This window comes from Clarias gariepinus, chromosome 15 (assembly GCF_024256425.1).
Source record: "Clarias gariepinus isolate MV-2021 ecotype Netherlands chromosome 15, CGAR_prim_01v2, whole genome shotgun sequence".
NCBI lineage: Eukaryota > Metazoa > Chordata > Actinopteri > Siluriformes > Clariidae > Clarias > Clarias gariepinus.
In genome coordinates, this window is record NC_071114.1 from 19,348,199 (window position 1) to 19,371,956 (window position 23,758).

At 39.1% G+C, this 23,758-nt stretch overlaps 1 protein-coding gene across 8 annotated transcripts in view; it reads left to right on the top strand.

The window, feature by feature from the left end:
* The window catches only part of LOC128542770 (arf-GAP with coiled-coil, ANK repeat and PH domain-containing protein 2-like), a 66,949-nt gene extending 43,499 nt beyond the window's left edge, over positions 1–23,450 (top strand). The window contains exons 14-24 of one of the 8 annotated variants that reach the window (XM_053512778.1): positions 2,326–2,528; positions 3,073–3,142; positions 4,838–4,932; positions 5,077–5,273; positions 7,152–7,247; positions 7,457–7,534; positions 7,782–7,996; positions 16,830–16,939; positions 17,061–17,171; positions 17,338–17,402; positions 21,794–23,450. In XM_053512778.1, the coding sequence (XP_053368753.1) occupies positions 2,326–2,528; positions 3,073–3,142; positions 4,838–4,932; positions 5,077–5,273; positions 7,152–7,247; positions 7,457–7,534; positions 7,782–7,996; positions 16,830–16,939; positions 17,061–17,171; positions 17,338–17,402; positions 21,794–21,873 (1,320 nt within the window). In that variant the 3' untranslated portion in view covers positions 21,874–23,450. Of the gene's footprint in view, positions 1–2,325; positions 2,529–3,072; positions 3,143–4,837; positions 4,933–5,076; positions 5,274–7,151; positions 7,248–7,456; positions 7,535–7,781; positions 7,997–16,829; positions 16,940–17,060; positions 17,172–17,337; positions 20,755–21,793 lie in introns of those variants that run through there. The other 7 variants (XM_053512777.1, XM_053512776.1, XM_053512781.1 and 4 more) reach the window with 7 other exon arrangements.
* The last annotated feature ends 308 nt before the right edge of the window (positions 23,451–23,758 follow it).

Below are 23,758 nucleotides of genomic sequence, written 5' to 3' on the forward strand. Positions count from 1 at the left end.
ATTGAGAAGAAAATGCTGTATTTTCTTGAATAATACTGGGGGCATAATGTAAATATGAAAATGTCTAAAAAGAGCCACTTGACAATAATGATGATCTAGGGTGTATAAATCTAAAGTGTTATCACTGTGTTACGTTTACTTTGCTTAATTTCGATCCTAATAAGATTTAATTTAATTTAAATTCTACATTCGTACTGTAATTTTAATACATATAACATCTGTATAGGTTGTTTATATATTTGGCCCAGGGCCAACAAGTTATGTGGTAAAAGTGCGTCGCATACATAGTACCCTCACCCCTACTCACCTCCGGGGCAAGGAAAAAAGTTCAGGCTCAGGAATTTTTTCCACTATTAGCCCTGTTTACCAGCCGAGTGCATCTTTCGGAGAACAGAATAGTCGCGTTTCAGCACGGCTTTGCTCTGTTTCGGTTTCAGTTTGAGTGTTTTTGCACTTAATGGGGATGGCAGCGTCTGTTTGCTGTGGTCTCTCAGGCTGTTGAACATGCAAGCATTTCAATGCTGAATTTGCTCTTATTGCCTGCGTGTTCCGTGCCGCTACGCCACCTTAACAGGAGGCTGACGTCACCCACTTGTCTGTCGGGTTTTCCGTCCTAGTGGGAACCCAGATAGTTGAGTCAGGGTTATCTGATAAGCAGGGTGTCGTTTTACAAGGTACTGTAGTATCAACGGATGCCTCTCTCACCGGGTGGGGCACTATTACACCCATGGACCCCAGCTCTGTTGTATGCTTTTCCTCCAATAGAACTGATATTGCCCAATACTGAGAGGCTGTGCCAACTGGGCCTGTAGTAAAAATAATATGCGCTTATGTAATCAATTGTTTGTTTGCTTTTGCCAGTCCAGTAGGGGGTAAGGCGCAGTCCAAACCGCGTTTTTCTCACTGGATTGTGGAAGCTATCTCATTAACTCATAGCATCAAGGTTTTCCTGTTGCCTCAGGGTGAAAGCACATTCAATGATGGCTATGGCAGCATCATGGCCGTTGTTTAAAGGGATGTCTATGGGCGATATTTGGTTGGTCTTGATATAACAACCCCACGGTTGCACATTTTGTCCTCTCTGAGGGGTCCATAATGAACTACAGTAACTATCATATATCTCATACAATGTGTTTTACCGATTGAATCGACTGTAAAGGAACAAATGGTTATGGCTATAACGTCTGTTCCCTGAGGAAAAGGAACGAGGTTCAACACATTGCTGCTCTGCCTCACAGCTTGGGAAAGAGCGGCTATTACATTTTTTGAGTCTAAACTATGGTTTACCATAGGTTTGCCTGCCTTGTACGGCCTAATTAAAGGTGTTTTCAGCCAGGACATGAGAGGGTGTGATATCTCATACAAAATGATATGTGTTGGACCTCATTCCTCCATCGTACCATTTATTCTTGTGGCTTAAGAGTTTAGACAAGATGGTGGCGTGTGAACACTGCGAGCCTTAGAGGCTGTAAAGAAGGACGAGGAAAATGCAGAGGACTTTGGGCCAAGCTAATGATAAACCCACATCTACCAGCGCTTCCTAGTATCATGGCACCTACAGTAATAGCATGGTGTCAGGAACTCAACAATAAGAAGTCAAAGGAGGTCATTGTGGAATTCCAATGTGCTGGCAATCACACTTATGCTGCTATTCATATCAATAGAGCTGTCATTAAGTGTGTACCCAGCTTTAAATTTCTTGGAGTCAACATCTCAGAGGACCTCACCTGGTCTCTGAACTCTTCATAATTACAAAGGCACAACACAAGTACCTGACTTAAGTTCCATCTATCCTCTAGGATAATAGTGATCTTTCACCACTGGACCGTTTAAGAGCATTCTCACAAACAAACGGCGGCTTTGCGTGAAAGAGCAACTGCACTGCTTCGGACTGTAAAGCCCTTCAGAGGAAGGTGAAAACCATCCGAAAACCATTCAGCTACCCACCATGAACGACATTTTATTGAAACACTGTCTGCAAAGTGCTTTGAGGCATTATCAAAGTTACCTCACGCCAAAATCATGGACTATTTCCCCTACTTCCATCAGGAAGGCGCTACATGTGCCTCAGAGCCAAATGTTTGATTAAACCTGTTTATTAGAGTTTTTAAAGAACATGATTAGCATTAATAAGTTGATCACTTACTTTTTTTCTGCTGAGCCAAAAAAACAAAGGCTAGGAAAACTTTTATAATGGACAATGAAGAAATTTTCGATGTATATTTCAGGAAATCCGAAAATAAATAAAAATATAGTTACTGTGACCCAATGAAAATCTCGCTGCCATACAGGATTTGTGTAGTCACAATACAATGTGTTTGACAGAAATTGGAAAGGAAGTCATCGCCGTCCACAGGAAGTTTGGAGTCAGACCCCAGGGAGAAAAGTCTAAAAGGAGAAGGTGCTTTACAGAAGGTCATGGCCATTGCAGGAAACAACACATGTTGCGATTGTGGCCAGCCTGAGCCCAAATGGGCCAGCATTAACCTGGGGATCACACTGTGCATTCAGTGTTCTGGCATCCACAGGTACAGAAGCACACACACACACACACACACACACACAGTCTAATATTTTCCATATTGTTTTTATGCAACTCACTCCTCTGTCTTGACATTTATCTAATCATTTTTTTAACCCCACAAAACACCATAAACACACAATTCAACATTTTCTTGTTTTTTTTTATTTTTATTATTATTAAATGTAAAAAGATGAATTTGTCTTAAACTATATAATCTTCATCTCTGTGTCCTGCCATTATACAGTATCGTGCTGGATGACAGGATAGTATGTGGAGACTTCTTCCACAAAATTTGAATGAAGCACATCCCTACAGAAAACTTTGGAGTATCAATGATTCCATGTGGTTTCTTGGTACCATGAAATTTCCTGTGAATGAGATACTACTAGTATTTAGAACAAGTGCATAAATATAAGCCTGTGGTACACAGCAAACAGGAATTTGGATCTATATCAGCAGTTTTAAATCATTAAGAACAAATAACCCCTGTACTTTAGGAACATTAAACTACTTTCCGATGTTAAGCATTTTTTTTTCTCTCTCATTAGGAGCTTAGGAGTTCATTTCTCCAAGGTGAGATCGCTGACTCTGGACACCTGGGAGCCAGAACTGCTGAAGGTAAGAAGAGAGAGAGTGAGACATGGTTCAACAGGCGTTATACAGGCAGTGCTGACATACAGTACTACCAGTAAAAATTTGGTAAACACACCTTCTCAGTTTTTTTTTTCTTTATTATTATTTTTTTTTCAATATTGTACATTAATACTAAAAACATCCAAACAACGAAAGGGCTTGTATGGAATTATGCAGTCAACAAAAAAAGTGATAATTATTTATCAGTTTATAGTAAGTTTGTTGGAATAATCAGCCTCAGAAACCACTAATTTATTGCACTTCATATAAGAGCATGCATATGTAAATGCTCTAAATACAGTAAATACAGTAAATGCTTCTTGGAGTTTAATCAGCAGACTTATTTTAACATTTGCTGTTCAGAGGAGACTGCGTAAGTCTGACCCTCCGGGTCAAATTATGACAAAGAAATCATTACTTCAGACAACAAGCAGAAAAGACATGTTTGGGGCAATTAACATATGAAATGGACATTAGATCAATGGAAAACTGTCCTTTTGTATGAAATTTTTGGTCCTAACAGCCATGTCTTTTTGTAAGACGTAGAGAGGATGAACAGGTGGTAGCTGAATGTGTGGTTCCTACCATGAAGCATAGAGGAGATGGTGTGAGGTTGATTTGCTGGTGACACTGTTGATGACTTGGTCAAAATTTGCAACCTTGTGGTTTGCACTTAGTGGGACCTCATTTGTTTTCTTAAGGGACAAGGATCCCAAAGACATCTCTAGGTCATGTAAGAGCTATTTGTCCAAGAATGAGAGAGGGCGTGCTGCATCAGATGACCTGGTCTCCATGATCGCCTGAACTAAATCAAATTGAGACGGTTTGGGATGAGTTATAACATAGAGTGAAGGAACAACAGCCAAGTACTCAACACCTCTGGGAACTTCATCAATATTGTTGTAAAAACATTTCTGGTGACTACCTCATGGGGTTTACTAAGAGAATGCCAGGAGTGTGAAAAACTGGCATCAAAGCCAAAGATGGCCATGAACAATCGAAATAAACACTATCTCGGTTGTTCAACACATTTTTGATGACTGCATATTTTTTTTTATTTGTTCTGTCATAATTTCAGTGTCTTCAGTATCAATATACCGTATAATGTTTACCGTATAATTAGTATACCATACAAAAATAAAAATAAAGATAACTGATTGAATAAGAATGTGTGTCCAGACTTTTGACTGGTATTGTCCTGTATCACTTAAACTCGCACTTTGTCTGTGTCACTTTTTCCCACATACACACTGTCACTGGGAAAAACAAATATTTATAGCAAATAGTAAAGCGAAATTACAGCATAAAAACTTTTTTTATTTTTTTTGCAGAAACATGTTTTAGTAACCATGGCGATTACAGTGACGATCCCTGGGTTTACTGGGTCGTCTGAGATGTGGATTAGACTGTTAGAAGTTTTTTGGCCTGCCAGTCATTACAATGTACTTCTATGCAACTGGTGGACATTATATTTAATAATAATAATTAAACAATTATTAAAAATAAACAGTTATTTTAATTTCATTAGCTTTCATTTAGTTCGTTCGTTCACTGCTGCAGAAAAAAACACTCACTGCAAACTGTAAATTGATGCAGTGATTTTTAACTACAAATCCAACAAAGTACAATATGTCTTCTATAAATTGATGTGTGTCTAACCTGTATGTAAATGTTTTCCAGTTGATGTGTGAGCTTGGAAACCATGTCATAAATCAGATTTATGAAGCTCGCCGTGAAGAGCTTGGGGCACGGAAACCACAACCAGGAGACTCAAGGTACATGTTGTGAATTGTAAATGAAGTTCCATCGATGTAATGATGCCTGTTTAAGATGGTTTTGACACTTCTGTACTGTTAGTACATCTAGAATTCTTGTCTTTAGTCTGAGATATGTTTCTTTAATTTCTGTTTGTCTCTTAGGCAAGATGTGGAGTCGTACATCAGAGCCAAGTATGTTGATCGGCGATTCATCAGAATGCCATCAGATGAGGAGTTGAAGTTGAAGATCATGGCTTTAAGTGTAGAGCAGAAACGACTTAGTGACCCCTGTGAACCACAACCACAAGAAACACAACATACACAATTACAGAAAACGCAACCAGCTTCCAGAGCTCTAGGTCAGTGGGACACTATATTGGACATTGCCAAGAAATATTATATTTTATTAGTTAGCTGTGCAATGTATGGTATTATGTCAAATACCATAGTTTTACATTTACCTTTATAATTCAACATACAATTGTAAAAAATCTGCAAAATGCAAAAGAAAAAAAAAAAGCAACCCCACACCATTACACCTCTTTCTCCATGCTTTACAGTGGAAACCACATTCAGGAACCACCTGTTCATTCTTGCAGCATCTAACAAAGACATGGCTGTTAGAACCAAAAATAAAAAATTTGGTCTCATCATACCAAAGGACAGTTTTCTATTCAGTAATCCTCATTATCAGATAATACTAACAAAGTACAGCTTGCAAAGTTTCTTGTCCCCAACGGCACTAGTTTAAATCAGCATGACTACATGATTTCATTTAGTTACATTTTACAATGGTTAAAATTTCGGCTCCTAAATGTTTTCTTTGGCTCCAACGTTTTTTGGGTTTAAAGATTGATGTTTCAGTGAACTTCCATCACATTGTGTGGAAATCTTCTTATTTTAACTACAAAACATAGCTTCTTTTTTTTATTTCTATTCCCTTCTCTTTTATTAATTTTTATAAATTTTTACATTACAACTTGTGTCGATCAGTTTTTCTGACCACATTTCTTCCATAAAGTTGATAGTTCACCACTATCCTTATAGGTAAAAAAAAAAATGCATTGAGCAGTTCTTAAGCTAGTTCCAGTCATTTGAGCAATATCTTTAGCTGTTATCTTGCTTATCTTATGCTTAATGTAGGCCAGTAATTTATCCCTGTGTTTCCATGACTATGGAAAAGGTCTTCTGACAGTGTTGTGTGAGAAATGAGAAGCTACACACTGCATCAGTTAGAATTAAAAGAGTTGTTGGCAGCTGAAAAATATTAATCACACCAATTAAACGTAATTAATGGTAATTATCTTATCAAAGGCTCTTGTACCTTAAGGCAGTATGGTTAATTTTTAAATAGCAAACACTTATTTTTTTAATCAGTACTGACAATCTCTGATTAAAATCAGCTGGTTTGGTTTTAGATTATGTATCTTGTACTGAAAACAGCAGCAGCAACATGATCAGGCTAAAGAGAATGTAACTTCAAACATGGGGTGAATGAGAATCATAATTAGCAATAAGAATGATCATTGGCTATGTTCACATTTCAGTCTGAAGTGACTCGATGAAGTCGTGACGTAAAGTGACTAAAATAATAATAATTTTTTTTATTTTTTATTATTTATTTATTTTACCGTAATCTTATCCACAGTCATGCAACTTGGATGAGAACGGGCAGATTAGAACTTGTGGGGGACACTCGCTAACCTTAGTCAGCACTGGCAGCATGGGGATTTTATAGCAACACTAGCAATAGCTGGGAAAGCAGTGAGATGTCTGGCTTTCTTTCATCTTAAGGATGTCAAGGAATTCAACCAACTAACTGCTTGCCATTCTCCAGAGCAAAACCCCAAGCATATTTCCTTAAAATCACCTTCATTGTTTCAATGAATAAGTGCTTGCCCAATTTTATGAGGTTTTAACCTATACAGTATGGTGTGTGCACATGCGTGGCATTTCAGAGAATAGACACCATTCCACCATCTTAGAATCAAATAAAACTCTGAATTATGAATGTGAACCATAATGACATGATCTGACCAAAAAAAAAATTGATCGTAATGAGTGGCTTGTAATGTGATCATAGCCATTGTGATGCTATTCGCCATAACTTCACATCCCCTTTTGCTTTTCCTTTCTGCAGCTTTTGTTTAACCGCGCCTATTTGACACATTCTTTTCTGCTTCTTGACTAACTTCCCCACTTCTGACCTTTGCCCTGTGACTCGACTCTTTGCGTAGCTGTGAGTGGCCTTGAAGGTTCCAGTGAATCTCTCTTCTGTCCTGCTGAATTAGATTCTCTCTTCTCGTACTTTGATGCATCTGGCAAGCGCAGTAGTAAGTACAGAACAACTCCTACTATGAGCTGAGCTTCATCATCTAGCACCTCTCTGTCTGCTTTCTTACATCCTGATTCTTCATTTGCTTCTTTAAAACCATTCTGTTGCTATGGTGTTCCTTTTTTGGGGTTCATTGTTCATAGACTTGTGTTAAAGCCAAAGGTTTGGATTATGTGTAAATAAGGTGTGTGTGTTTGTGTTCATTAGTGAAAAGTGCTGACACTGGCAGCACTACCAAAGCTGAAGGAAGCCCTTCGGGCCTAAACACCAGCCAGAATCATGCAGGTCTGATGCACATATTTTATTTATGATTGATTATGGATTCTGATTAGTCAAATTGTGTTAACTTTCCATAACAATAAAGCATATGCAACCGACAGGTTTATGTTAGTGCAAAATTTCTATAACAGCTCACTGTATCATTAAATAAAATAGTATTTAAAACCCGTTTTTTTTTTTTTTTTTTTTTTTTAGGGGTTGGTGTTGAAGGTTTTTTTTGTGTGTGTGTGACGTTTCTTTCTTGTGTGTTCAGCAGAAGTAGATGAGTCTCAGGCCTCCACATGTAGCAGTAAGGAGAAGCTGGTTTTCTCCGAACCAAAGCAGTTCTGTCCCAGTTTACAACTGTATTGGGCCTCATTTACACGCAGTCTTCCTGACATGGCTGAAGCTCTTGCACATGGGGCAAAGGTCAACTTCATCAACACTGAGGAAGAGAAGAGATCGCCACTAATAATGGCAGTACATGGAGTAAGTCATTGATCAACAATCAAATAAACACACTATATTTTACTGCACATATATGCACTATGAGTTCAAGTCTCATAGTGAATGCTAAGCTCTTTAATAGCATTTTTTCCTGCCACAAAAGGCCACCTGTAAAAGTAATGAAGCTTCAGTAGGCAGTTCTCCCAAATTTTCTCAGTGGCATTGCAAAACAATTCAGTTGCTTATTCTCCAGAGGGGTTTGACCTCTCTTTTCTGGCATAGATGACACTTTTAATGCACAGTGTATGTATAACGTGAGCCACCCAATGTGCTGCATGTCCATACCACAAGAGGGCGGTGCCACTTCATGTGTTTTCTATTCACACGCCCACACCCCCCTTTGAATCAATTGAAAAGGTGGATTTAAGACTGGTGACATTGAAGACGGCATTACTGCTTACTCCCTCCTCAGCTAAGAAGAGAGATGATAAAAAAACCTTGCCCTTTCATTCCATTTTGTTTGTACAGTTGTTTTAAAAATAATAGCAGTGTGTTGAAAAAAGTGAGTAAAGCTCCATATCCATTTAATAACTTTTAATTGAAATCACACAATTCATTGGACACCCTGCACGTTCTATTCTGAATCACAATATGAAGAAAAATGTGCTAAATGTATAATTAGTTTATACAAAGTGAAAAAAAAACAAATATTAGTCTGTTAAAAAAAATAGCAGTGTCATCATTCATTTGATGAATTTACCAAATTTTGTTTAAACAAAACAAACAGCTCCTACTGTCACGACTGCTCCGACCACCTTTTCTTTGTTTTTGTTCTTTAAGTTAATTTACAGCGTTTTAAAACCGGCAAAATTACCACCATGGAGTACATTAGTTATGATAGAGACACTCTTGTTTCTATTGGTGTACAATGTACTCACAATTCGACGTTTTTAACTCCGGATCCGAGCTGGCCGAGTGAGATCCAACAATGGACACGCCACGAAGCGGCGGCCCCGAGGAAAACGAGCCGGCGTCAGGAACAGGCTGAGAGCCCGTGCACACCGCACACCTCTGCCTAGCATCCTGCTCGCCAACGTCCAGTCACTGGAAAACAAGCTTGATGACCTCAGGGCCAGGATAAAGTTCCAGAGAGACATTCGGGACTGCAATCTCCTCTGCTTCACCGAGACATGGCTGAACCCAGCGGTGCCCGACCACGCCATCCAGTCGGCCGAGTTCTTCTCGGTTCACAGCATGGACAGGACGCGGGACTCGGGGAAGTCAAGGGGAGGCGGCGTGTGTTAATGGTGAACAGCAGCTGGTGCAACAGCGCGAGCGTTGTTCTTCTCACACGCTCCTGCACACCAAATCTGGAACTACTGTCCATCATGTGTCGTCCTTTTTATCTACCTCGGGAGTTTACATCGTCATAATCAGCGCCGTTTATATTCCACCACAAGCGGACACGGACACTGCCTTATGCGAACTGCATGAGGCACTCACACAGCACCAAACACAACACCGAGACGCTGCGCTTATTGTGGCAGGGGACTTTAACAGTGCCAACCTCAAACGCGCAGCGCCGAACTTTTATCAGCATATCACTTGCCCCACCAGGGGCGAAAGGACACTGGACCACTGCTATACAACTGTCAAGGACGACTACAAGGCACAATCTCGTCCACCATTTGGTAAATCAGACCACGCTGCCATCTTCCTTATGCCAAAATACAAACAAAGGCTGAAACAGGAAGTTCCGGTTCAGAGGGAGGTCGCGCGCTGCACGGACGCACTCGATGACGCAGACTGGGACATGTTCAGAAACAGTATGACGTCAGCGTGTTTACGGAAGCGGTTGTGGGATACATTGGGAAACTAGCGGATGATACCGTGGAAAAAAAGACTATTAAAACGTTTCCCAACCAGAAGCCGTGGGTGGATAAAACCATCCGCGACGCTCTGAGATCTCGCACCGCTGCCTACAACAAGGGACTCGCGTCGGAAAGCAGCCGAAGCAGCGCTACGGAAGGAAACTAAAATCACAACTCCAACAGAGTGACTCTAGGAGCCTGTGGCAGGGATTAAGAACAATAACGGATTATAAAGCACCAACATCCGGTATGATGAACAGACGTGTCTCTAGCAGACGAGCTGAACAATTTCTATGCTCGCTTCGAGGCTGCAGCTAAAGACGCTAGCGATGCTAATGCTAGCGGCGCTAACAGACAGAAAGTCACTGCCAGCACCGGAAGCGCGTTCATCATCACCGAGCATGACGTGAGGAGAGCCTTTAAGAGAGTGAACACCAGGAAGGCAGCAGGACCAGACGGCATCTCAGGCCGTATTCTCAGAGCCTGCGCAGACCAGCTAGCACCTGTGTTCACTGAGATATTCAACATCTCTTTATATTAGTCGGTGATCCCCACATGCTTCAAAGAGTCCATCATTGTTCCTGTCCCAAAGAAACCTCATCCTGCTTCCCTTAATGACTATCGCCCTGTAGCCCTCACCTCAGTAGTGATGAAGTGCTTTGAACACCTGGTCAGAGACTTCATCATCTCTTCACTACCAGACACACTGGACCCACTACAGTTCGCTTATCGTTCAAACCGTTCCACGGACGATGCAATCTCTCATCTCCTCCATACATCTCTCACTCACCTGGACACTCAGGGGGGGAAATTATGTGAAAATGCTCCTCATCGACTACAGTTCTGCATTTAATACCATAATTTTCTCCACACTTACCACCAAGCTGGAGCACCTGGGACTCAGCTCACCAATGTGTCAGTGGATCTCCAATTTTCTGACTGGCAGACCACAGGCAGTAAGGATGGGCGGACATGTCTCAGGCTTCCTCACTCTCAGCACTGGAGCCCCCCAGGGTTGTGTTCTGAGCCCCCTGCTGTACTCTCTGTACATCCACGACTGCGTGGCCACTACCAACTCCACCACCATCATCAAGTTTGCTGACGACATGTTGTGGTGGGCCTGATCACGAACAACGATGAGACGGCCTACCTGGAGGAGGTTGGAAATCTGGAGAACTGGTGCCAGAGGAACAATCTCCTCCTGAACGTCAGTAAGACAAAGGAGCTGATAGTGGACTTCAGTACAAAGCAGGTGAGGAACTACCAGACCCCCGTCATCAACAGGAGTCCAGTGGAGAGAGTGGACAGCTTCAGATACCTCGGTGTTCACATCATGCAGGACCTGGCATGGTCCTGTCACATCAACACCGTGGTAAAAATAGCCCGGCAGCGTCTCTACCACCTCAGACGCTTGAGAGACTTTAGACTGTTCTCCAAGGTGCTCAGGAATTTCTACTCCTGCACCATAGAGAGCATCCTGACGGGAAATATCACGACCTGGTTCGGGAACAGCACCATGCAGGACAGACGAGCTCTACAGAGGGTGGTGCGATCAGCTGAGCGCATCATCCGCATCGAGCTCCCTGACCTGCACTCGATCTACAGCAAGCGGTGCTTGACCAAGGCCAGGAAGATCATGAAGGACCTCAGCCACCCCAACAACGAAGCGATTTCGCTCCCTGAAGGCCAACACAGAGAGACTGAGGAGGAGCTTCTTCCCGCAGGCAATAAGGTCTCTTAACCACAACCACACCACTGTGCAGAACTAAAACAATCTTTTCATAATTGATCAAATCAATCAATCTTTTTACATCCATGGACACTATGGACAATTACCCGCACACCTTCCTTCATATCTACACTACATGTTGTACGTTTACATCCTGGACCATTGCACAAAGACACTTTAATAACTTTGCACACCTACCTTCACAACTACACTACATGTTTACGTTTACATCCTGGACCATTGCACAAAGACACTTTAATAACTTTGCACACCTACCTTCACAACTACACTACATGTTTACGTTTACATCCTGGACCAGTGCACAAAGACACTTTAATAACCTTTGCACAAAGACACTTTGTTCTATGCATATTTGCACACCCAGTACAGTATATTTCAATTTGTACAGTATATTTCTCAGTACAGTATATTTCAATTTGTACAGTATATTTCTATTTTTATGTACATCATATTTCTATTTTTATTTTTAGTTCTATTTTTCATAGCATATTTCTATTTTTCTTTTTAGTTCTATTTTTCCTAGTTTAATTAAATTTTTCTATTTAATTTTTCTATCGTATTTCTTTTATTCATATTTATTTCTTATTTGTAAACTTTAATTCTCTTTTAGGGTTAATGGCAGTCATATAAGCATTTCACTACATTTCGTACTGTGTATGACTGTGTATGTGACAAATAAAATTTGAATTTTGATTTGGAGTCAACCAACCTCTGGCACCTTTTGAACAGGTATTCCAGCCCAAGACAGTTGTACTACATGCCACAATTCCTCTGCATTTCTTGGTTTTGCATCAGAAACAGCATTTTTAATGTCAGAACACAAGTTTTCTATTGAATTAGGGTCTGGGGATTGGGCTGGCCACTCCATAACGTTAATCTTGTTGGTCTGGAACCAAGATGCTGCTCGCTCACTGGTGTGTTTGGGGTCGTTGTTTTGTTAAAACACCCATTTCAAGGGCATTTCTTCTTCGGCATAAGGCAACGTGACCTCTTTAAGTATTCTGATGTACTCAAATTGATTCATAATCCCTAAAATGTAATAAATAGGCCCAACACCATAGTACGAGAAGCATCCCCCATATCATGATGCGTGTGCCTCCGTGCTTTACTGTCTTCATGGTGTATTGTGGCTTGAATTCAGTGTTTGGGGGTCGCCTGACAAACAGTCTGTGGCCTCTAGACCCAAAAAGGACAATCTTGCTTTGATCAGTCCACAAAATATTGTGCCGTTTCTCTTTACCTGTGACACATGTCTTTTTTTCAACAATGGGACTTTGCGGGGGGCTTCTTGCTAATTGCTTGGCTTCACATAGCTGTCTGCTAATAGTAACAGTACTTACAGGTAACTTTAAATGCGGGAACTGATCATTGGCTGAGTCTTTGCCAATTTTATTATTCTTCGATCCATTCGGATGGTAGTTTTCTGTTTTCTTTCACATCTTTCTGGTATTGGTCTCCATTTTATTCATTTCCTGCACTTTATATGTTTTTTCATCTCTAATCAACCTTTGAATCAAAGTACGCTGTTGTTCTAGTGTGCTTTAGTTTTCTAAATTGGATTCTTCTCCACTGGTAAGATCTCCTTTGCCCGCTGTCATCCAAACCAAGGAAGACGTCTTGTCCTGCTCCTTGGCTATCTAATGTACTGCGCAACAACAGGAGAGAATTGCAGAGAGAAAATGGAAGAAATCGCAACTTGATGCAGATCTCATCTCTTACCAGACTCTTCTCTCCAAATTCTCATGTGACGTGACTTCTGCCAAAACTACCTTCTTCAGACAAAAGTTAGAAGCCTCTGCACATGATCCTGGCAAACTCCACAACATCTTTTCCTCACTACTCAACCCACCAACTCCTCCTGCTGACGATTTTGCCACATTCTACGATGGAAAGATTGCAGCAATCTGCCAGTCCTTCGCTCTCAACCAAACTCGTACGGCAGAACCTCAGGACCTTCCCTTCCCTCCCTTAGCAGAATTCTCCAACCTGTCATCTGATGAGATTCAACAGATAATCTCGTCATCTAACCCCACCACCTGTTCATTAGACCCAATCCCTTCCACAATGCTCCAGGCCATTTCACGAGACCTCCTTCCCTTCACCACAGCCATCATTAACCATTCCATCTCATTTGGTCATGTTCCTGCTGCTTTTAAGAAGGCGAGGGTTATTCCCATCCTCAAGAAACCCTGCCTGGACCCATCAGAAGTTAATAACTATCGCCCGGTATCACTGCTCTCTTTTATTTCCAAAATTCTTGAAAGAGCTGTGTATAACCAAATGTCTCTTTATCTCATAAAGAACAACCTTAATGATCCCAACCAATCTGGATTCAAAGTGGCACATTCCACAGAGACTGCCTTTCTGTCAGTCACTGAGAAGCTCCATGCTGCTAGATCTGCTAAATTGTCATCTGTCCTCATCCTCCTGGACCTGTCAGCTGCATTTGACACGGTGAACCACAAGATTCTATTATCTATTCTTACAAGCCTTGGAATTTGTGGAACAGCGTGGCAATGGTTTGCTTCTTACCTAGAAGATAGGTCATATGAGGTAACATGGAGGGGATCTACATCTGCCCCATGTAGACTCTCTACTGGTGTCCCGCAGGGCTCAGTACTTGGTCCTCTTCTGTTCTCTCTCTATACCCCGTCGCTTGGTAAGGTCATATCATCGTATGGATTTTCAAACCATTGTTATTCAGATGACACCCAACTCGTTCTCTCCTTTCCTCTTTCTGACACTTAGGTTTCCACCCGGATCTCAGCATGTCTGGCAGACATCTCATCCTGGATGTCTGCTCATCAGCTGAAGCTCAATCTCAGTAAAACCGAACTGTTGTTTATCCCTTGTGACTCATCCCCAGGTCAAGACCTTGTGATATCCCTGGACAACAACCAAATCACTTCCTTAGCCACCGCCCGCAATCTTGGGGTAACCGTGGACAATCATTTGTCATTTTCACCACACATCGCTAACCTTACTCGCTCTTGTCGATTTCTTCTTTACAATATTAAAAGAATTCGCCCATTTCTATCTTTACAGGCTACTCAGGTGCTTGTTCAGTCCCTTGTTATTTTAAGACTGGACTACTGCAACTCACTCCTGGCAGGCCTGCCTCTGTCCACGATTCGTCCTCTGTAACTGATCCAGAATGCAGCAGCACGTCTCATTTTTAACCTTCCCAAGTTCTCCCACACCACCCCACTCCTCCGCTCCCTGCACTGGCTTCCTGTAGCTGCCCGCATCAAATTCAAAACACTGATGCTTGCCTACAAAGCTAAAAATGGCCCAGCACCCACTTACCTCTCTGCGCTAATAACTACACCGGGGGACAGGTGTAGCTCAGTGGTTAAGGCATTGGACTATGGTTCGGAAGATCCCAGGTTCGAACCCCACAACCACCAAGTTGCCACTGGTGGGCCCTTGAGCAAGGCCCTAAACCCTCATCTGCTCAGAAGTATAATGAGATAAAAATGTAAGTCGCTCTGGATAAGAGCGTCTGCCAAATGCCTAAATGTAAATGTAATTACACCACGCACTGCACCACGTTCCCTCCGATCCTCCAGCACTGTTCGCCTCATCCCACCATCTCTCAGGGATCGAGGGCGGCATTCATCCAGGCTCTTTTCTGTTCTGGCACCTAGGTGGTGGAATGAACCTTCTCTAGATGTCCGTACAGCAAAGACTTTGACTATCTTTAAACGACGACTCTGTTTCTCCAGTACTTGGACTAACCCCCCCCCCCCCCCCCAAAAAAAAAACACAACCTCTACACATTTGTGTTGGACTAAAGCCACTTAGTTATTAACCTTGTTAACCCAGTGTAAGTATGTATCCAATGATGTAAACATTAAAGCTTTTTGTAAGTCGCTCTGGATAAGAGCTGCCAAATGCCTAAATGTACTGTAAATGTAAATGTTCTGAATAATGTCTGGAACAACCTATTTTACTCTGAGTTTCTGAGAGAAATGGACAGGACAACCTTTTCTGCATTTATCCTTAAATAAGAGGCACTTGCGTGACACCTGTTTTTCACATTTACCTCTCATCTCATTGAACTACACACTGCTATTATTTTAAACACGCCCCTTTTCAATTAATGATTCAATTACACAATCAGGTTCATGTAAGTCATGACTGTTGGGTCTGTTGGTTTTCTATTTTTTATTACTTCACTGCAACTACAAGTAAAATATTTACCATGAAGAAACATTTCTCCCAAAAACAATTATTGATCTGGTTACTGATGTTGAAATGCTATTATTTTAAACACAACTTAGTTATCTCCTGAGAAAAGGAGTGCAACTTTTTATAACCTAACCTGGCCTTTATATCTAAGGTGTATGTACTCTGAATAACCTTGCATCATTCTACCCCCCTTCATTCTCATCAAATAAGCATCAGTGGTTACATTCGCTGTGTCTAATCCAGGTTTTGGACATCTGAATAGATCAAAAAATTACAAGCTAAACTTCCAGCGTTTGTATCCTGGTCAAAAAAAACCCTTGTAACACCTATGGCCTATAGCTTTAAATCCTAGCAGCCACCAGGGAGATTGTCTGCACACACTATTAGATTTGTGCTGTAGTTTGTTGGCCTCACCCCTTACCTTTGCCATATTTTACCAGTTTGATGTTATAGCGCATCCTCTAGCTCATGTGGTGCTTTCTTGTGGTTATACCTCGGTAGTGTTCATTAAAGCCCTGGTCATCTAACAATCTGGAATTTAGCATTTCCTATTGTGAGTCATGACACTAATGATATGAAATATAACTTTGGGACATTTGCATAACCACAGAGTGGCATGAGTGAGTGTCTCACAAGACCACTTGCTTTGCTCATATGTAGTCAGGAATAAATGTGTAATTTTTGCATTTTCAGTGGACACGTCGATAGCATTCCCAGCGTGAGCCACTATTCTCATGCTATTCGGAGAACCATGATTATGCAAATAACCCCAGATGTTTAATTGACTTGCAGATCAGAAATGCAACATTCATTTGGTAATTGGCAATAATGTTGTTCTTGTAGGTTATTGAAAAAAATAAAAATGAAATTACTGTAAGTATAATAGAAACACATAAAAGAACAGTCTGTGATCATAGTAAGACCAATCTCTGAGAAGCATGAGGTACCAGAACAGGAAGCAGGAAAACTCTGGTACAACTCAGCTCACATGACAATGGAAAGAGAGATGAAATACAGGATCATGGAATGTACTGAGTGTGTGCTCGTCCGATCATTTTTTCAGGGCTCTCTGGTCACATGTGAGTTTCTGCTCCAGAATTCAGCCAGTGTGAATCAGTGCGACAGTCAGGGCAGAGGACCTCTACACCACGCCACCATACTTGGACACACTGGGTCAGTTGACAAACACGTACAGTACTTAGACAGTCATTTACAGACTTGGCAGTACAGTCCAGTAGTAAATATAATGTAAGGTTAAATGTGATTTTAAAGCTTTTTTTCTCTTCTGCTTTAGCCAAGTGTGTTTATTCCTGAAGCGTGGAGCCAATCAGAATGCAACAGATATTGAAGACAAAACACCACTCTCCATTGCAGTGGAGGCAGCTAATGCAGACATTGTAACGCTGTGAGACACTTGCATCGTTTTTTTTTTTATTATTTTGTTTAGGCTTCAATTTCCTTTAAAAAAATTATTCTTACTTAATTTTTTGATTTATCATTTAGTTTTTATATTTTTGTATTACTATTGGATTATTATAGATTACTGACTCTGTGTTGACTTTTCTCCTCAGACTGAGACTGGCCAAGATGAATGAAGAGATGCGAGAGTCAGAGGGACCATACACAGGGCTCACAGGTCAATATTCCTCTAACAGTCCCACTGAGATTCAATACAGGAAGTGTATTGAAGAATTTATTTTCTTACAGCTTGGAGACTCTTAACAGTGTTAATATACATTTCACCCAAGTGACATTCTGAGTTCGTAATTAATTTTCAGCAGTCCTCACAGTAGTGCAGCTTTAAATCACAGGTTTATATTACAAATGCTGTAATCCTTTCTGGAAAACACGTTAATGTTTGATATCATAAGCCAAACAAATGTGCCTGCTTCCAACTCACAGACACTCATTGCGAAAGCCACCAGTTATACTTGGAGACATGAATAAATCCATTGTACTTATTGCATTAACAAACTCCATCAGTGATAATCAGTAACTAGACGTAAAGTTAGCACCGTTCTGAGTTAATATAAAAACACAAGCCACCACCTCAAGCCTTACCAAACAGACCTGTGTTTCTTTAGGTGCAAAACTGTCTTTCATAAATTTGTCACTAAGTCACATCCTGGTAAAAACAAAGACAGAGCAGTCCCTAGACTCACACTAAGTAGTTCGCTGCACTGAACTTGGATATAGTTCAGTTTGTTTTATAGGCTACGTTTACACTGTCAGTTAAATGTGACCCAATTCCGTTTTTTTGCTCATATGTGACACATATCGGGTATGTTCTATGTCCATGTAAACAGGAAAAAAACGCATGCATTCCGATATTTTTAAATCGGTTTCAGGCCTCCTTCATATGTGGAAATAAATAAGATATAAATCAGATATGTGCTAATGTAATTGTCGTGTAAACAGACAGATCGGATTTCCTGAGTCATTGTGTTCTGTGTGTCATTAAAACTACAACTTCTTCGCAGTTTAATGACATAATGTTTGGTGGAAGCGCGTGTGGAATTAACATCGCAGGTGACATGGAAAAGGAAAAGCATCCAGCCCCCCAATTCCCCTTATATAATTCCCCTGACTAATAAGAAGTCAGTATTTGGTGAATGAAGCATATGCACAGGCTGCAATTATGCCGTTCTTTTTCTCCTCCTCGTTTTAAAACCGTGGTGATGTTTCGCAAACTTTGCATATATCGCATACTTCACCTTCGTCTATCTTGGCTAGTGTGTAGCGCAAGAACCTCCTTTAAGTTTGCGCGATGTTTCAGATGACATGGCATGTGTAAACACATGTATCGGATATGAGTCATAGTTGAAAGAACGTGTAAACAGACCGTCAAAAAATCAGATATAGGCAACGAATCAGAATTGGGCATCGAGACCTGCAGTGTAAACGTAGCCATAGAGAGCAGGATGGATGGGAGAGCTGGTTTGCTTTAGCCTAGCACAGACGCCCACCTGTTTGCTGCGCTTGCAACTACTCCAGACACTGGCATCCGGTGACACTGAGGGCTGGTTCCTTCAGCAGTCGCCATCATCGACATGAACACTGTTACATGTTTATACTGATTTTTCCAAAATTATAATAAGGAGATGAGTGTACAGTAGGTTTGCAAGGAATCAGATAAGCTACAGTACTTGTAATAAACAAAGCTCCCTACCAGTGTTGAGTTAAAGGATAAAATCTTTTTAAATTTTATCTCTTTGTCCTTATTTTATCTTAAGTTATCTTGGGATTTCCTTAAATATAAATTAAGATGCATATGCATTAACTACATTATACAATTGAACACAAATTCAAATTCTTTTATTTTTGTGAAGCTGCTTTGAGACAATGACCATTGTTAAAAGCGCTATATAAATAAACTTGAACTGAATTATATTTAGTTATTTGGCATTACAATAGGTCTTAAAGTTTGTCACACTGAATGCGAGTACAATGCAAGTAATCAGGGCCATTTTCACAGCAAAAGTGCATTCCAACTTCACTCGTATGAAGCTTCTGCAAGTTCGCTAAGCTAAATCGAGTTATCTTTCAAAGTAAAGGTATAGTTAGTACAAATGTAACTCTTTTCTTTTCCCAGAAATAGCTCTATGGCTAGTTCAAGTGAATGAAAAATAGTTCAATTTGAAACTTTGAAAAATACCAGAAAAAACATGGAAGATACTAAAACGCGTTGTTCTAATCTTCACCTCTTTAGCCATTTATTTGTCTTTATAATAACAAGGGGACTGAAACTGTATCCGTGATGTTACTATGTGCTGGATATTCGCTCACTTACACAGCCCAGTGAAGGTGGCTCTAGTGTCAGTTTTGTGACACTAGATAAAGAGATAAAGCTATGACAATTTTTTTTTAATATAATGAGGACAGGGGTGGTCACTTTGCAGTCACAACAGGGAGAAAATCTAATTAGCTTGTCCAATACAAAAAATGGAAAAAGAAAAAAAAAGAAATGTATTTTTTTTTAGTGTTTTGTATACACACACTAGTTCCCATTTAAAATTTAATCTTTAACTAACACACTTTAATTTAGAACAAATTCTAATAATTAAAATAGTTGTTCAGTTTAACTAAAACTCTCCACCATTGAAGCAGGTGTTCAGACAAGTTGAATGAATTTGATCTAAAATGGAGTCTGTGTCAGCTCAAGCGCACACTGGCATTACCAAAGGGGACAATTACAAAGAACGCTTGTAATTGCAAATTATAATATGTAATGAAAATTGAGTATTAAATTTGAAAAGAATGTAAAACAGACGTGTTTCCAGTAGTGCTCTGAGACTTATGAACTCCACTCTAGTGTTTGTGTAAATGCAACACTGATGTATTGCTGGCAGTTTGCAGGCACATTATATATTGTAAAACGTTATTGTAATATTGTATTTTTGTCTAATCACCCACTCCTACTTAGTCCTCAGTGTGTTAGTGCAGCGCATAAGTATGTGACGCAATGCTAGTTTGTTTTACAGCCCCTTTCACATGGCGCTATATAGCCCTCAATTCATTATAAACTGACAAAATATCTTGTCTTTATTTAGTTAAGAAGTTAGACTGATTGTTATGTTGCTGTAAAGTCTGTAAAGAGAAAACACATCGGAAACCGAGTTGATGAATACAGTCAGTAATATTGGTCAAAACATTCCTAAGTTGATTTACTTAGAGCTGCAACTATTTATAGATCTTGATTTATATGTATTTTATATACTGTACGTTCAAATTTGGTGTGTAGAATTTTAGCTGTAAATCTGCAGTTTTATTATTTTGTTACTTTTCCAGTTTGATCAGTACGAAAGACACACCACACAGTGTTTAATTATATCTGCAATGATTGTGAAACCTAATTATTTTATATATTTATTTATTTATTTTTTTATGCCAAGTGAGCTTTGAAAACTTTGTCGTGAAATATTAATGTATATATAAAACTAAATTATTTAGTTTATTTTTAGGAATATTTAAAACAGTTGAATGTATATTATGTAGGCCTTTATGTAATATATTCAGTACCAAAACTTATATTTACATATAGGCATTTGGCAGACGCTTTTATCCAGAGCGACTTACTTTTTTTTTTTTTTTTTTTTTTCATTACACATCTGAGCAGTTGAGGGTTAAGGGCCTTGCTCAAGGGCCCAACAGTGGCAACTTGGTGGTTGTGGGGTTTGAACCTGGGATCTTCCAAACCGTAGTCCAATGCCTTAACCACTATGCTACCCCTCGTATGTATTATAAACTGTTTGAGAGAAAAAACTAAACATCAATCACACTAGTTAGTGCCTTAGCATGTTGCTAAGAAATCTTGAAGGCTTCCTATTTTCAACTTTTTTAAATGCACCAAATTCTAAAATAAAGCAATTCTATGAATCACGACTAAATAAACTTTTAAAATCTGTTTATATTTTATATTTTATATTTGAATATTGGTATAGCAGTCCTCAGTTGTGTGCTGTCTGTTCGATTAATTAAAAATAATAAAAATAGTGGAGAAAATCATCTTATACTTATTTAAAGTTGAATCTATTTATTCAGATCACAACATCCACTAAAATAAAAGTCCTCTACCAAACAGTACAAATACGCATACCGTTACATGCCTGTGATACTTCTTTTTCTTTATATATAAATTCTACTGGTATTTGTGCATGCATTTATTAAAATCCACATTTATTTTGTGAAATTGATGCTAACCCCATACTTTATGTGAGATTTCTTTACTAGTGTTTCCTCTTGCACTTATTTTGTAAACTAGAGACGCAAACAAATCTTTTAATATTAAGATGAGATGCAATAAACTTTTCTGTTTTTCTACACACTTCTTCTATTTCCTATTTTCTTTCTTGCTCTTTTTATCGCTCTCTCCTGATGAGTTCTAAGAACACAGGTACAGTATGACTTCTTGTTCTCCATTTTTCCATCTTCCTCCTCATTTTTCCAGCTTTTGCTTTATTTCAGCCCATGTCCCCTCTTTTTGCATTTATTTGTTCATTAATATGTTTTTTGCTTTCTGTTCTTCAGGTGACGAAACATACCAGGACATTTTCCAGGATTTTTCTCAGATGGCATCGGACGATCCAGATAAACTTCATCGCTTCTGATATTGAGAGTTCTTTGCTCGTTGTGTTTATAATACGGCAAAATGTTGGTAATTATTTAATGTGATTTTATTTTATTTTGGTTTCTAAAAAATTTGAAACAGTTTAAAGTATTTTACATTTCTCAAAATACAGAAATACTTTACAGCAACACACGAGAAATTGTTACAGGAAAGTGGGTGGTATAACGAATGATGTAATGGTCAGATGCGAGTCATACAGGTTATATTTTTATGTCTTTTACATTATTACTGAATGAGCTCTGCTTTATTTTACTCTACATCTCAACTCCCTCATATGTCCTGTTGTCTTCTTCTTTTTCTTCTTTGTCTTTCTCTTTTTTCTCCTCATCACGTTTAAAGTTTGGTGTCATTTTTGGGAGAATCACTCAGCATGTATGGGCTTCAGTTTGTTCTGTATGGGTTATATAATGTTCATATCAATGTTAAAGCCATATATTGGATTATATTTTTCTATTTTTTTTGTGTGGTGTTGTATGTCTTCCTCTACCCCTCCACGTACCCCCCTGTCAATCATATCACAGTGTTCAGTTTCAGTCCAGTTACTTTAAATGATTTATTGGTCATTTGTCACCATACCAACAGGTTCTAAATAGTTTTTGTTTGTTTGGTTTCTTTTTAGTTATTATACATTTAAATAATTAGCATGGAGCTCTTTTAGCACTTTTATTTATATATATATATAACATTTCTGCCATGAATTTTTAAGCTTGGGAATTGTTGCTTTCTGCATGGTAAAACATGAGGCAAATTTTGAATGTAAATGATTGATATTTTAGGCTCAGGAGTCTGAACTAAAGGAATTTATCAGCAGTGTTCTGAATATAATTAGATACATTTATCGCAAATGAGATGCATCTAAATGACTAAATGATGAGATGCATCTCTTGCTGTTTTTTTTTTGTTCACTGCACTTTTATATCATTTTATATGATCTTTTTTTCTTTTCCTTTTTTTAAATACATTTTCCTGTAACATTTTATCCAAGTCTTTTTTTACCCTCAATCAATATTTTTCTTTCTTTGTAATATCTGATTTATATCATTTATTATACCTTATTATTAAGGGGTAGAGGCATTATATTTTTGATTAAATGTGCATCAGCTGAGATTCTCTTCTTATCAAGACCTACAGACTGAGATGCTGAGTGTTTGCATATAAATGGTACAGTTAATCTGTAACCAGCAGGTGAGCTGATGGTCACATCCACATGAAGTGTGTAGTATTGTGGCTCAATAACTCCCTATTTATTTAAAGTATATTTAAGGGCAACTTTTTTTTATTGCTTTCTCATTCTTGTTTTTCTTTTTTTTTTGTTCTTTTTGCTGTGCTTCATTTTATTTTATTTTTTTTACCCTCTTTTGCTTTCTTTGGTCTTTTATTTTGTTCCTTTTTATTTCTTTTTTTATGTGGATTAGGTCAACTTTAGAATTAAAGTGAATTGTAGAGTGTGGATGTGTGCAAATGTTTTAACTGTGCATCATGCTTTTCTCTCATGTAAATTCTGTACATACATGGGCTTTTTGTGTTTGAGAATGAAATGGCGGTACTTTAAATGAACTGCTCTGTGGTTTTTATTATTGTAATGATTAGAATTCTGCAGATGCTGGGGTTCAATTATGGAAGAAGCTGTATGATTTCTGTTAGATTTTTATATTAAGCATTTTATTCTCCTGTCCATAATAATGCATTGCTTTTTAGGTATTTGAGTGACTAGCAAGGTCCCAACAACTGAGATTTGTAAAAATGCAAGTCTTGTTCGGGGCAGAGCTGAGAGGGAGCTGTTTATGTTTAATGTCTCAAAAACTGAATGATACACAAACAAACAAGACAATATCAGGATGCTGTTCCTGTCTGCAAAAATGTTT